The sequence below is a fragment of the Plasmodium gallinaceum genome (genome assembly GCF_900005855.1).
Source record: "Plasmodium gallinaceum strain 8A genome assembly, contig: PGAL8A_v1_87, whole genome shotgun sequence".
NCBI classification, from domain to species: domain Eukaryota; phylum Apicomplexa; class Aconoidasida; order Haemosporida; family Plasmodiidae; genus Plasmodium; species Plasmodium gallinaceum.
This window is the reverse complement of record NW_021628251.1, coordinates 1883237-1897866: the sequence shown is the minus strand read 5'-3', so window position 1 is coordinate 1897866 and position 14630 is coordinate 1883237. Positions and strand designations below refer to the sequence as shown.

Here is a 14630-nt window from a genome sequence, read left to right as displayed (position 1 = left end):
ATTTTATTAAAAAAAAAAAAAAAAAAAAAAAGTATTTCACTAAAACTATTTTTTTATAACAGTTTTTCTGTACTTTTACATTTTTTGTTCTTCAAAGTCTTTCTTATTTGAAGTTAAAAGTATAATTTTTACTATTTTTATTTTTATTTTAGTTTTTTATTTTTGTTTTTGTTTTCTCATTTAATGAGTTAACTTGATAATAAGCTTCTCTTTTATATAAGTTTTTTATAATTTTCCATGTACACAAGGAAAAAATTGTCTAATATTAACCTTTCTTCTTTCATATATCACTTTTTTCATATTTTTCAAATTATATAAAATTGGTTATTAATAATTATAAATTTAGATTATTTATAAGAATAATTAAAAGGAAGTATGTATCTTTTATTTATTTCTTTTACCTATATTACTATATTCTATAGTATATTAAAAAATTATTAATTTGTTTGATTATTGTGAATTGGTAGAATAAAAAATAGGAATTTTTTTTTGAATTTATTATTTTCTTCATAAGTGAAAGATAACAAATAAGTTTTTTTTTCTATTTAATTCTAATGCAAGCTATAAAATTTTTTATTATAAATATTTTTTTTTTTTTTTTATATTTTTTCATTTTTAACTTAAATAGAACCTTAAAAAAAAAAAACTGAAATTTTAAAATTTATGTTAAAATGTATTATCACTATAATCTTTTTTTTTTTTCCTTTTTTACTAAATTTTCTTTTAAATAGACATAGAGAAGTACATTTATTATACCATTTTATACTCTTTAAAAATAAAATGTATAAAAGTATATAACAATTGTAGACCTATATATTCATATATCTTATTTTAATTTTATTTATTGTATGAATATAGTTTTATCTTTTGTTGTACATTTTAATTACTAAAGAAAATTTTTTGTTAAAAATATGCTTCATATATTCAATAAGAAAAAAAGAAAAAAGTAATTTTTTAAAAATTCTTTTATATTTAATAAAACAGTTATTTGTAATAATAGGAAAATAAAGACATTCATTAAAATTAAAGTAATAATCTTAAAAATAAACCTTTCTTTTATTCTTAAAGGTGATGAATTCTTAAAAATATATCTTCGAATTATTTATCTTCTTTCTTACCTTGCTTTTTTATATAATAAATGATTTTATATATTGCTGTTCATACAAAAAAACTAATTATCATTAATTTTTTTTCGATATTGGTAAGAAAAAATATATATATTTAAAATAAAATTTATAGCTTTAATTAGATGAAATAATTAATAATAATCATTTCTTTTAATGAATTTCTTGATAAAACATTAATTAAAATTAAACTTTGGAAAAAATACCATAAGAAAAGTATTTAATAATACGTAGTGTATTTTCAAAAGTTTTTCATAATTTTAAAGTCAAAATTTTTCAAATTTATTCATGAATGATTAATATTTTATTATTTCATATTTATGTATAATTTATGTAAAAAGCACAAAAGTCTACTAAACTGTAAAAGTATGTATATTAGATTAATAATTTTAAAATGAAAATTATACATTAAAATAAAGAAAAATAGGAAAATATCACCATAAAATACATTTAAAGGAATCTTTGTAGAACTTACTGTTTTTAAAAAAATGTGATATATTTTTTTATTTTTTTATACTATTAGTAAAATTTTAACATAACATGGAACTGTCTACACCAAATTAAAAAAAAAAATAAAAAAACGCATATGAGTGCATAAAAAAAAAAAAAATTTTAATTTTTAATTGTTTTTTTTGAGAATAATTAAAAAAAAAAAAAATTTCTTTTTAAGAAAAGCTATATTCAATAATACTCTTGACTAATAAAAAAAAATAAATATTAGTAAAAATTTTAAAAAGAGTGTCTTCCTGGAATTAAACTAATTAATGCATCAACTTGAATTTTTATTATCGTATCCTTATAAAGATAAATACAAATAACATCATTAAAAGTTATTAAAAACAAAGATATAATTATATTTTGCATGCATAATATTAAGGAACTAGTGTGTGTGTATTTTTATGAGTTTTTTCTATACTTATTATGTTTTTAAAATTTTTATTTTTGCTACCTATCTTAATTTTAAGAGAATGCCTAATAATTGAAATTTATATTACGTATATATTTATTAATCCATTTATTTATCTATATGTACATTTATTATATCCTTTTTCATCATTACATTTGAATGTAATTTATTATTTTATGATAAAGTATAAATTTTTATATTATAGTTTTATTTGATTCTACTAGGAATAATATTAATAGAGAAAAACATAAGAACTAAATGTTAATATGTATATATATATGAACAATTTTTATATTTACCTTATATAATAAAAATTGAAATGAGATAACAACTAACAATAGAAGAAGAAAAGTAAAAAAAGAAATGAGTATACATAATACATCTATATACATAATTCATATTATATAAAAAAAGAAAAAGTCTAATAAGTTTAATATTTATAGGTCTAGATTTACACAATAAAAATGTACTTACTAATAATAAGAACATTTTAATATAATATGATTTCATATTTTTATTTACATTTTATCTAATTTTTTTTTTTAATATCTTTTCAATGAATTAAAATTTATTAATTTTTTATAAATTAAAAAAATTGAAGATATTTGTCACTAGATTAATAAAAAAAAAAAAAAAAGATATACAAAGATTACTGTAATAAAATAATATATCTTTATATTCATATATATAAAATATAGCTACATATATGTATTATACTTCTTAGTATTAATATATTTTACTGTTAGTATTTTTTTTTCTATGTATATTAGGTAATTGTATTAAAGTGCATCTTCCTTTTAAAGTCTATCCTATTTATGTATTAATATTAATAAAAAAAAATTTTTTCAGTAATAATTAATTTAATTTTAATACATTTCACAAAAAAGTTTTATATATATATATATATTTTGATAAAATTTTATTACATTTAAACATATTAAATTATATATAATTTCATAATTTTATATTTTTCCAATTCTTTAAAAAAATGCAACAGAAAATTTCTTTATATATAAAAATAATTTTTTTTTTCAATTTTAATTTCTTTTATATAATATTTTATGGCTAAAAATTTTTTTTAATATATTAAATTTTAATAATTAATTAAATTTTATTTCTATTTTTATTTTTGATAACTTCAGAAATTCGAGAGATTTATGTTTTTTACTCTTTTTTTCCTTTTTTTTTTTTTTTTTTTATAACACTTTTTACATAAATATAAAATATATATACATATATATGTATTTAATGAATAATTCTTTTTAAGCTTAACCCCGTGAGTTTCATTTTTTGTTCCTTTTTTTTAATTTTTTCTTATTTTCCTTTTTATATTATATATTTCACATTTTATAAATGTAATGTTATTTTTAATTTTATTTAATAATTTGATGCATTTGCAAATTTTTCTTTTAAATTATAAACATTGTATTATGTACACAGAAAAAAAATTTAAGTTTTCAAATGTGTATTTTTTTTTTTTTAATTTTCTCATTAAAATCTGTGTAAAATATAATAAAAAATATATAAAAATTTATATATAAATATATATATATTTATAAATATTTATACATTTTTATATATGTAAAAATATTTATATATATATATATACATATATATATAATATATATATATATATATATATATATATACATATATAATAATTTATGTACACATATTACGCACCATATATTAAAGTGGGTATTCTATTATAAAAAAGTTTTAATAAAAAAGTAAACAAAATTAAAATTTTATTATAATTATAATAATATATTAAGAAAATAAAATAATATTTGAAACTTCATGTAAAACTTTTATTTCATTTTTTTATTTTTAAAAAAAAAAAAAAAAAAAAAAAAAAAATTCATGATAACGCATCATATATGAGCATAAACTTTTTACATTTTTTTTTTTTTTTTTTTTTTTNTTTTTTCATTTTTTTTTTTTTTTTTTTTTTTAATGCATATATATAAATTTATATTATATATATATAAATATATATATATATATATATATATACATATATATTATATATGTATATAAATTTTAAATATTTTTTTTATTTATAAAAAAAAAAATTTTAACTTGGAAGTAAAAGTAAATTAAAAAAAAAAAGCGTTTTTTTTTTTTTTTAATTCTTTTTTAAAAATTATATAATTTCACACTTTCTTTTTATTAATTAAACAAAATATATATGAAAATATAGAAGCATGGCACTAAAAAGAATAACGAAAGTAAAACATTTTTAAAATTATTGTTTTCTTGAAAATATAAATATATTTCTACAATTTTTTTTTTATGTTCTTTACATTTGGATTGTTTTTATATTTTTCTATTATTTTTTTTTAATATTTATTTTATTTTGTATAAAACATCTTTTAATTTTTTTTTTTTTTTTAAGACTTCATAATTTATATTATATAAATATTACACTATTTTCTATATATACTAATAATTTTCATAATATATATTATTTTTTTTTTTTTTTTTACATATAGGAATTACAAGATTTGAATAAAGATCCCCCAACAAATTGCTCAGCAGGGCCAATTGGAGATGATCTATTTTTTTGGCAAGCCACAATAATGGGACCAGGCGATAGGTAAATATATTCTAAATATTGACTACCTATATATATTGCTTTACAGTTGTGTTTATATATATATATATATATATATATTTATATAAATATATATATATATTTTTTTTTTTCTTTGAAGCCCTTATGAAAATGGAGTATACTTTTTGAATATCAAATTTCCTCCAGATTATCCTTTTAAGCCACCAAAAGTAAAATTATACATTATATAAATTTTTTTTTCAATTATAATTTATTTTTCTTTATTCAATTACTTTCCTTTTTGCTATATAATTTATATATATATATATATATATATTTTTTTTTTTTTTTTTTTTTTTTTCTAGATTATTTTTACTACTAAAATTTATCATCCTAATATTAATACAGCTGGAGCTATATGCCTTGATATTTTGAAGGATCAGTGGAGTCCAGCATTAACCATATCAAAAGTTTTGCTTTCTATTTCATCATTATTAACAGACCCTAATCCAGGTATTTTTTTTTTTAAGAGAAAAAGAATATAAGTTTTTCAAATTTGTAATTTAAAATGTTTTTATATTATAATATTGCTTTTTTAAGATTATCTTATTTTTATTAATTTTTGTCTTTTTTTTTTTTTTTTTATAAATTGTAGATGATCCGTTAGTTCCAGAAATAGCTCATGTATATAAAACAGACAGAACAAAATATCATCAAACTGCTAAAGCGTGGACACAAAAATATGCACAATAATAATAATTCAATATATTTAATTAGATTTTTTTTTTTTTTTTAATAATTTATTGATTCTTTTAAATTATAAGAAAAAAAAAATTATAAAAAACATAAGTAAAAAAATAAATTTTAAATACATATATACATATGTATCACGAAGAGAACAAAAAAAAAGGAATAGAAAATAATAGAATTAAAAAGAAAAAAAAAAAATAGAGAAAAAAAAATCAAGAAAAACACTGGAATTTAAAAATTTTTTTTTATAGTTTTTATTCTTTTTTTTTTTTTTCCTTTTTTTTTTTTTTTTTTTTTTTTTTTTTGCTATAGTTTTTTTTTTCTTTTTTTTTCTTCGCTTCAGTTTTTTTTCTTTTTTTTATATTTCATTGTAACTATCCTAATTATTATTACATCACTTTTTTTTATATTATACTTCAATTTTTTTTTCACCTTTTTTATTTATATATTTTATATTTTTTTTTTTTTTTTAATAGATTTGTTAAACTATTTTGTGCTATATATATATATATATATATTAATATATATATATATTTTTTTTTTTTTTTCTTTTTTATATATTTATAAAGTAACAATTATAAATTGGTTATTAATATAAAAATATCAAAAAAGATATAAAAGTGTTACATGAAGTTTAAATTTACTTCTAATTATTTAACTTATAAATACAGATCTTCTTAAATGGAAATTTACATAATTTTCTTGTAAAATTTTTACACAAAAAAAAAAAAAAAAAAAAAAAAAAATCTACATTTCAAATATCTAAATAGAAAGGTTTTTTTTTTATTTCTAGTCTTAAATATTAATTATAATTTTATGTAAATTTAATGTAAAAAGAAATATTTAAAAATCTATATTTTTTTACAACAAATTTTAAACTCCAAGAATACATGAAAAATACAATTAAAATATTCTTTTAACCTTAAAATATAAACTTTAATTAGAAAAAATTTTTGCCACATCATATATTTCCATATATTATTTTTTTTATTCTAATTTTAGTAAAAAATATAAAATAGAAATGAAGGCATATAACAGTATTCAAAACAAATTTCTTTTAAAATTTTTTACTAATATAAAATATAGTATACATTAAACGAAAATATCTTTTTTTTTTTCTATTATATTCATAATGATTTTATTATTTTATTTTTCTTTATAACTCTATTAATATTTTTATTTTTAATTACTTTCTTTTTTTTTATATAGATTTTATTTTATTAACTAATGTAGTCACAAATTTTTTCATTATTAAAATTCTAAATGCAACTATTAGATTAAGGAATTTTCTTAAAATCACAATTAAATATATAGAGGTATTATTGCAAGACAAAATAAAAAAAGAAAAAAAAAAAAAAAAAAAAGAGTTTTTCCTTAATTTTTTTTTTTAATTTTGATAATATTTAATCATAATTTTACACTTTTATGATTTATATCTTTAAATAGTGATTCCTACTATTTCTAAAAAATTCTTTTCATTCCTTAAAACTTCATATTTTTATTTTTTTTAGAATTTCATTTTTTCTTTCGTTAAATTTATATTGCAAAATAAGCTCCATTAGGAAGCTATCTTTTAAAATTTTTTTTTTTTTTTAAATAAATAATATATGATATATTTTTATTTCAAAAATAAACATGAATAGGGAACGACTAGAAAAAGAAAGATTATTACAAAGGAATGAAAAACATATAAAAAATATTGTTGTCGATAATATAATAGCTGATGAAAAGTGCAAAAATAATGGTAATTCATTAACCTTCTTAATAAATTACGATGAAATATATTTATATAAAAAAATATGTGTTTATAAATTTCTATAGAAGAATTAAATATTTATTTTAAATGTATTATTTGTTTTATAAAAGCTTATATATTAACAAAAGCTATAAATTATTATTTTTTTAAAATATATAAATATTCTTATTAATAACTACTAATAATTTAAGACAATACTTACTTAAGAAAAAAAGATGCAGAATACAATGATTTTAAATGTAAAGAGAAGCAGAAATTAAAGGAATATATAAAAATTGAAAATAGAAGGTATTAAAAAAAAAAAAAAAAAAAAAAAAAAAAAAAAAAAAAAAAAAAAAAAAAAAAAAAAGGATAAAAGGATAAAAGATTAAAATAAAATAATTAAAATTTAGGAAAGAAAATTTAGATAGAGACGAAAATAGGTGGAAAAAAGTAGAACTTAGCGTTCAAGTATAAAAAAAAAAAAAAAATTATAAAAATGATATACGTTATAATTATTATATGAAATTATAAGATAGTGAATGTGAAAAATGAAATTTGAAAAATTAAAAAATACAAATATGAAAACATTTCTATTAATAATTTTATATAAAGAAGAGAAATTTAATTTTTATTTATGTTTACATATTTTTATAAAAGAATGAAATAGATAAAACTAAAAAGCTACAACAAATGTCTTTTAAAAGTGAAAAAAATAAATCAAAGTAATAATAAATATAAATAAAGAAAAATCTAAAGAATATAAACATAAAAATAATAGTATAAATAGGCAGATATTATAAATAGTTGATTTTATTTATTCAAAATATTTTAAAAGAAAAAAAATATCAAAATTTTATATATTATTATTAAAAAATTTGTTAGATGCAGTCATGATATAATAAACCATGAATTCATAAATTATGAAGAATCTATGAAATTAGAAAAAAAAAAAAACGTAATAATAAAATATAAATTTTTTTAGATTATTTAACTAAAAAATCTAAAAAAAAAAAAAAAAAAAAAAAAAAATTTAAAAAGATTAAATAGATAATATTTATTAAATAAATTCCCTTTTCTTATAGGCTTGTATTCTTAATAGAAGAAAATTTTTGTCTGAAGTAAATGGATCACACAATCCCATTACAGGTTTTCTTCATATAAAAAAATGCTGTGTTTTTATATTTCTATTTTTATTTATTATTTTTAAATATATAGGAGAAAAGAGAAGTTACTAAAAATTACTAAAAAATTAATTATTTAAAGCTATCCACAATTAAATTCTTAAGTATATAATGTTTTACGTAAAAAATTTTGATAATTATTATTATTAATTTATTTATTTTTTTTTTTTTTTTTACTAATAATGTATTATTAATTTAATATCATTATTAAACTATGTTTTTTTTTTCATGTAAAGCTATGTATTTCATATATAAATTCTTAGTATATTTTTTTTTTTTTTTCATTTAAATATAAAAAAATTTATCTGCATATTTGTATATTAATTTTTTTTTTTTAATTTCAACTTTTTAATTATCTTTCTAAAATACTTGAAATAGACAAATTTTCCTTTTTTATTTTAAAAGAGTATTGTTATATGAGTTGGATATAAATGAAAGGTTTTTTTTAATGAAACATACAAAGGATCAACAAATAGAAATTGCAAATTAGAATTTTTTAAATTTATATTTAATGAATTTTCTATTTGTTCTATTTTGTACACATCATAAGAGAATAATATATTGTCTGAAACTTTATCAGTTTTAAAATATGAATTTTTTTTATTATCCATATTTCTCTTAAATTTTTTCTTTGCATTATTTTCTTTTATATCATCAATATGAATATTATTTAATGTGCAGAATTTATCTATTGCATTAATCAAAAAGGAACACTTTTCGTAAATCTTCAAATTTTCTTTATTTCTTTTTAATTTTATTATTTCAAAATAATTTTTTTTTATTTTCTTCCACTTTAAAAAATTCACAACAGCAACAAATTGTTCTTTATCATTTAAAAAATTATAACCATGCATATATATAGCTATAGTAGTTAATTCTATTTTTTCTGCTACAAAATGTATAATTTTATTAATTTTATACTTTTTTTTCATATTTATGCTATATTTATAGAATTGTGAATTTTTTAACTTTTTAATGTTGTCATTTTTTTTATATAAAATTATATTTTTATGATGAATAGAAAAATTTAAAAAGGATGTGAAAATATAATTATCCATAAAGAATGGTTGAATTACGGTATTATTTGTCTTATTTGATTCAATATATTTAAATACAGTTAAGTCTAACTCACCTTTACATAATATTTTATTTTTTTCTTCACAAAATAAACATAAGCAATGAACTTTTTGCAAAATTTTATCTTCAGAATTATTTTCTAAATTCAATACAGATTCAACCTCACTTGTATCATCATATATATTGTAGTAATTACTTTTTTTTATCCCTTTACTATCTTCTTGGTTCATGGATAAAATATTTTTATTTATTATTCTTATAAAATTAGATACCATTTCTTTAAAATTTAATCCTTTTATATTGTTTTGTCGTGATATTTCGTTATTTATATTTTTGAAGTTTCTATATAAAATTAAGTTTTTTTTTAATGAAAATTTTTTTTTATCATCCTCCTTCTTTAAATTAGTTCTTTTATTTTTATATTTTTTTGAAAATTTATAGTAATTTTTATTTTCTTCCTTATCCATTTTTATATCTTCATTATATTCTTCTTTTTTTTTTACTTCTTCTTTTTCGCTTTCTTCAAAAGTGTTTTCATTTAAATTAAATAGGCATGAATACAAATCATAATATTTATTTGAATTATATATTAATTTCTCTAAATTATTGTCCTTCGTGGAATTATTATTATCTATATAATAATAATTATATATATCTAATGTTTTATTATTACTTTCAGAATTCACAGAACTTTTATTATTATTAGAAAAAAAAGAGTTGTGAGACATTTGATAAGATTTTACAGATGAACAACTATTATCTGTTAATTTTAATATATCATCTTCTGAATTTTGTTCACTATATTCTCTTTGCATAGATTCACTTTGCGACCTAGTAATATCTACAATACTTAAAAAATTAAGATTCCTATATGCTCTTTTTTTGAATTTTTCAAAATTTATTAAACGATACATACCTGATTTTTCATCATCATAAATATCTTTAAAATTTTTATCATTTTTATTATTACAAGTTTTTAAATTATTACGCCTTTTGTGTTTATCCCAATTTGTTACAGAGTTATTATGAATTCCATCATAGCTTTGTAATTTATTAAAATCCTTTAATTCTTTATTATTTTCTTTTTTATTCGTAAGACTATCTTCGCTGACGTTATTTATCAAGTCACTTTCATTGTTATTCAGTTTCTCAATTTTTCCACTTTTCTCTTCAAATATTATTTGTTCATTAATATTATTATTATTTTTTTTAAAATAATTATCATTAGAGCTTTTAATTTTAGTAAAATTTATTTTATTTTTATAATTTATCCTAGATAATTTATCATTATTTTTTTTTAAAGAGTATTTATTTTGTTTATGTCTTCTTATTTTATTTCCGTTTTTGTTTATTATGTTAATTATAGATGTGCTATTACTATCTGAGTTACTATTAAAGAGAGTGTTTTTTTCATTTTTGTATTTTTTTGACATAACACTATTATCTGAGTTACTATTAAAAAGAGTGTTTTTTTCATTTTTGTATTTTTTTGACATAACACTATTATCTGAGTTACTATTAAAGAGAGTATTTTTTTCATTTTTGTATTTTTTTGACATAACACTATTATCTGAGTTACTATTAAAGAGAGTGTTTTTTTCATTTTTGTATTTTTTTGACATAACACTATTATCTGAGTTACTATTAAAGAGAGTATTTTTTTCATTTTTGTATTTTTTTGATATAACGCTATTATCTGAGTTACTATTAAAGAGAGTGTTTTTTTCATTTTTGTATTTTTTTGATATAACGCTATTATCTGAGTTACTATTAAAGAGAGTATTTTTTTCATTTTTGCATTTTTTTGACATAACACTATTATCTGAGTTACTATTAAAGAGAGTGTTTTTTTCATTTTTGTATTTTTTTGACATAACACTATTATCTGAGTTACTATTAAAGAGAGTGTTTTTTTCATTTTTGTATTTTTTTGACATAACACTATTATCTGAGTTACTGCTAAATAAAATGCTTTTCCCCTTTTTCTTTTTATTTTTTATTTCACTTTTTTTAGATAGGTCACCATTATTATTAGAACTATTACTATGTAAAATTCTTTTTTTTCTATTTTTCTTTTTTTCTACACACTTTTTTATTGTTGTATTGCTAGTATTATCTGAATTACAACTAAATAAAACTTTTTTCTTTTTATTTTTTTTTCTTCCCAACTCTTTTTTTTTTTTAAACATATCATTACTAATATCCGAATTACTACTAAATAAATTCATTTTTTTTTCTATGTGATAAAAATAACAGGAGTGTAATTTTTATCTTTTATGATGTTTTTTTCATTGAAAAAAATTTTACATTATCATGTATATTATATATTTTTCCTTTTTTTAGACATTTTTATGAATATATAAAAAGAGATATGAAAAAAATTAGAAGCAAATAATATTTAAATTATCTTTGTATTCAATATTTTTTCATTATTTTATTTTAACATACTTATTAAAAAATATTTTGTTAACAATAATATGTAAACCTAGTGTTTAAAAAAAAATGTAAAGATATATATATTAAAAAATTTTATCTCTATTAACAAGAAAATATTATAATAATATTATATATATTCATTTATGAAGCAAAACAATTAAAATTATAATTATACAACAATCACCCATAAATGTAAATTATTTTCTTCCTTTTTATGTTTTTTATTTTAATCGGCATTCTTTTTTTTTTTTTTTGTTATTTTAAAGACGTACAAAGGAATTCTTAATAATCACATTTTTATCTTAAGAAATAATTGAATTTTTTTTTTTTTAGTTTTATTTTTTCATTTTTATTTAATTTTGTCTTTGATAATATATAATTCAAAAAAATAAAAAAAAAAAAAAAAAAAAAAAAAAAAAAAAAAAAAAAAAGAATAAAAAAGTTTTTTCTTTGAATATATTTATTATATTCTAGCTTTGGAGAAGTATATTTAAGTGCAATTATATTTCTTTAAATAACATTTTTTAGTATGTTTGAATGAAATATAAGATTCATGAAAAACCTAACTTTTTTTAAAAAAATATCTTAAATATGGTAACAAAAAAAAATGTGAGTCATGAAAAAATAATTTCACCTGTCATTAGTAAATTGGATATTAAGCCAGTTAAAATAAAAAATTTATATGAATTAAATAAAGAGTTAAAGAATAAAATTTATACAAACATATACTCCTATAACACATTATGTGATGGCATATTTATATGTAGAGGTATTAACGGAATAACAGGTACAAAAAACAGTGGAAAGACTAGTTTAAGTTCACACATTTCTGTAAACTTATATTTTAATGATCTATTACATTTTTTTCATCTTTTTTATTCTACATATTTTGCTTTTGAAAATTTTTTAAAAAATAGAAACATAGAAATTAAGTTTTTCTTACAATCAGGAAATAATTTAAATAAAATAAAAAAAGAATTTAATAGTAGTAATAAAACCTTTTATGAATTAAATGAATTAATCAAATATTTTACATTATTATTTATAGAAAAATATGATAAAAAAATAGATGGAAGTGAATTTTATTTAAATAATAATAAAAAAGTGAATGAAAGCAGTAACTTGTTTTCTAAAAGAAAAGTTATTTATTTAGATTTAGATAACAGTTTTTACATCGAAAGATACAAAAATATGATTTATTCTTCAATCGATAAAATAAAAAAATTAATGAATACGTATATGGGTTTTTGTTCTGAAAGACACTCCTTTTTGTTTTTGTTACTTTTAGAAAATAATGATTTAAAAAAAAATTTGTTCCATATATACAAAAATTATAGTAATGAATATTTTCTATTTATAAATTTATTTAATCATTATTTAAAAAAATATATATATGATATCACCTTTTTAGACGTATTCAAAAATTTACAAATTTTAAAAATTTTTAGCTTTAATGAACTAATTAATGTAGTTAATTACATTTATCAGCAATTACAAAATTATTCTGTTAGGTCAACTAATTATTTCAATAAATATGTTTCATCAGATTTGGGCATTTTAGTTGTTGATAACTTAAATTATTTATATAAAAGTTATGAATTTAATCATGATTTAAATAATGAACTAATAAATTTATTAAAAATATTATCAAAAATATCTACAAAATATAAAATTTGTGTTTTAATAACAAATAATGAAAATAAATATTTAAAAAAATATGATAAATATTTCAACAAGATTTATTCAAAGTATATATATAACCGTATAGTTGTAAGATTTATAAACAAAAAATTTTTTTTTGAATATAATTATTCTGCTAAAAAGCAAAAACAATTTCAGAATAAAAGCATCACAAATAGTTCAAGCGAAGAGAGTTTTTATGAAATAGGAGAAAATGATGAAGAAACTTTCTATGAAAAAAGATACAACCTAAGATATATAAAAGTTAAAAAGAAAAATAAAATAAATATTTGTTCTTTTGAAATAAATGAACATGGAGTTCAAACTTTATTAGACTAACATAAAATAAAATAAATAAATAAATAAAAGAAAAAAAAAAAATAGACAATGAAAACATAACAATGAGAAATAAAATTCTAAGTTTTTTGTAATTAAAATTATATATATGCATATATATATATACCATATATAGGACATTTATTAGTAAATTATTTATAGGGATATATACATTATCTATTTTTTAAATGCTTAAGTTACTTACAAATTTTATATATCTTTAATCTTGTGAGTTATATCTTTATTGTATAACACTTCAATAAGGAAAACTTTCATTTCATAAAGAAAAGTAATTTTATTTTTAAAAGAACTTTAAAAAACTTCAGAGCATTTATATAAAAAATTAAAATATGCATTTTTTTTTTTTTCGAAATTATATAATAATCAGCAATATATGTTCATTTGAAAAACCTTAATTGTATAAGAAAAAAATAATACATATTTTTAAAAATTTAAATTGTATTAGGATTTTTTTTTTTTTAAAGATTTCTTAATAAAAGAAAATATATATTATCTTTAATTAATAAATTAGTTTTATTTTAAAATGTGTACGTCCATGAAATATTTTTAAATAAAAAATTTTAAAAATACAAATATATAATTGTCTCTTTTTTTTTAAATTTTTTAAAAGAAAAAATTATTAAATATATAAAAGAATGTACATTAATATTTATTAAAAAATCCTATAAGCAGTGTTCTATAAAAATATATATATATATATTTTTTTTTTCCCTTAAAAACAATTACAATAATTTAATAATAATATATAAAACTCATTTCTATACTTCTATTTAATAATTATATATAGGTTCATATATTTTTATACATTTTGTAATAAATATAA

The 14630-nt window shown here is 15.9% G+C and overlaps 4 protein-coding genes across 4 annotated transcripts; 3 read left to right on the top strand and 1 right to left on the bottom strand.

The window, feature by feature from the left end:
* Positions 1 to 4238: 4238 nt before the first annotated feature.
* Positions 4239 to 5341, top strand: UBC (ubiquitin-conjugating enzyme E2, putative; the record flags this gene model as incomplete). The annotated part of the gene is made up of 5 exons (XM_028672196.1): positions 4239 to 4262; positions 4527 to 4630; positions 4749 to 4818; positions 4954 to 5101; positions 5244 to 5341. The coding sequence occupies 5 exons, from the start codon at positions 4239 to 4241 to the stop codon at positions 5339 to 5341; spliced, it is 444 nt and encodes a 147-aa protein (XP_028528774.1).
* A 1632-nt stretch (positions 5342 to 6973) lies between these two features.
* Positions 6974 to 8353, top strand: PGAL8A_00317800 (conserved Plasmodium protein, unknown function; the record flags this gene model as incomplete). The annotated part of the gene is made up of 7 exons (XM_028672195.1): positions 6974 to 7082; positions 7286 to 7382; positions 7487 to 7544; positions 7734 to 7798; positions 7959 to 8031; positions 8159 to 8222; positions 8340 to 8353. The coding sequence occupies 7 exons, from the start codon at positions 6974 to 6976 to the stop codon at positions 8351 to 8353; spliced, it is 480 nt and encodes a 159-aa protein (XP_028528773.1).
* Positions 8354 to 8655: 302 nt separating this feature from the next.
* On the bottom strand, positions 8656 to 11562 carry PGAL8A_00317700 (conserved Plasmodium protein, unknown function; the record flags this gene model as incomplete). The annotated part of the gene is made up of 1 exon (XM_028672194.1): positions 8656 to 11562. The coding sequence occupies one exon, from the start codon at positions 11560 to 11562 to the stop codon at positions 8656 to 8658; it is 2907 nt and encodes a 968-aa protein (XP_028528772.1).
* A 799-nt stretch (positions 11563 to 12361) lies between these two features.
* Positions 12362 to 13789, top strand: PGAL8A_00317600 (conserved Plasmodium protein, unknown function; the record flags this gene model as incomplete). The annotated part of the gene is made up of 1 exon (XM_028672193.1): positions 12362 to 13789. The coding sequence occupies one exon, from the start codon at positions 12362 to 12364 to the stop codon at positions 13787 to 13789; it is 1428 nt and encodes a 475-aa protein (XP_028528771.1).
* Positions 13790 to 14630: the final 841 nt, after the last annotated feature.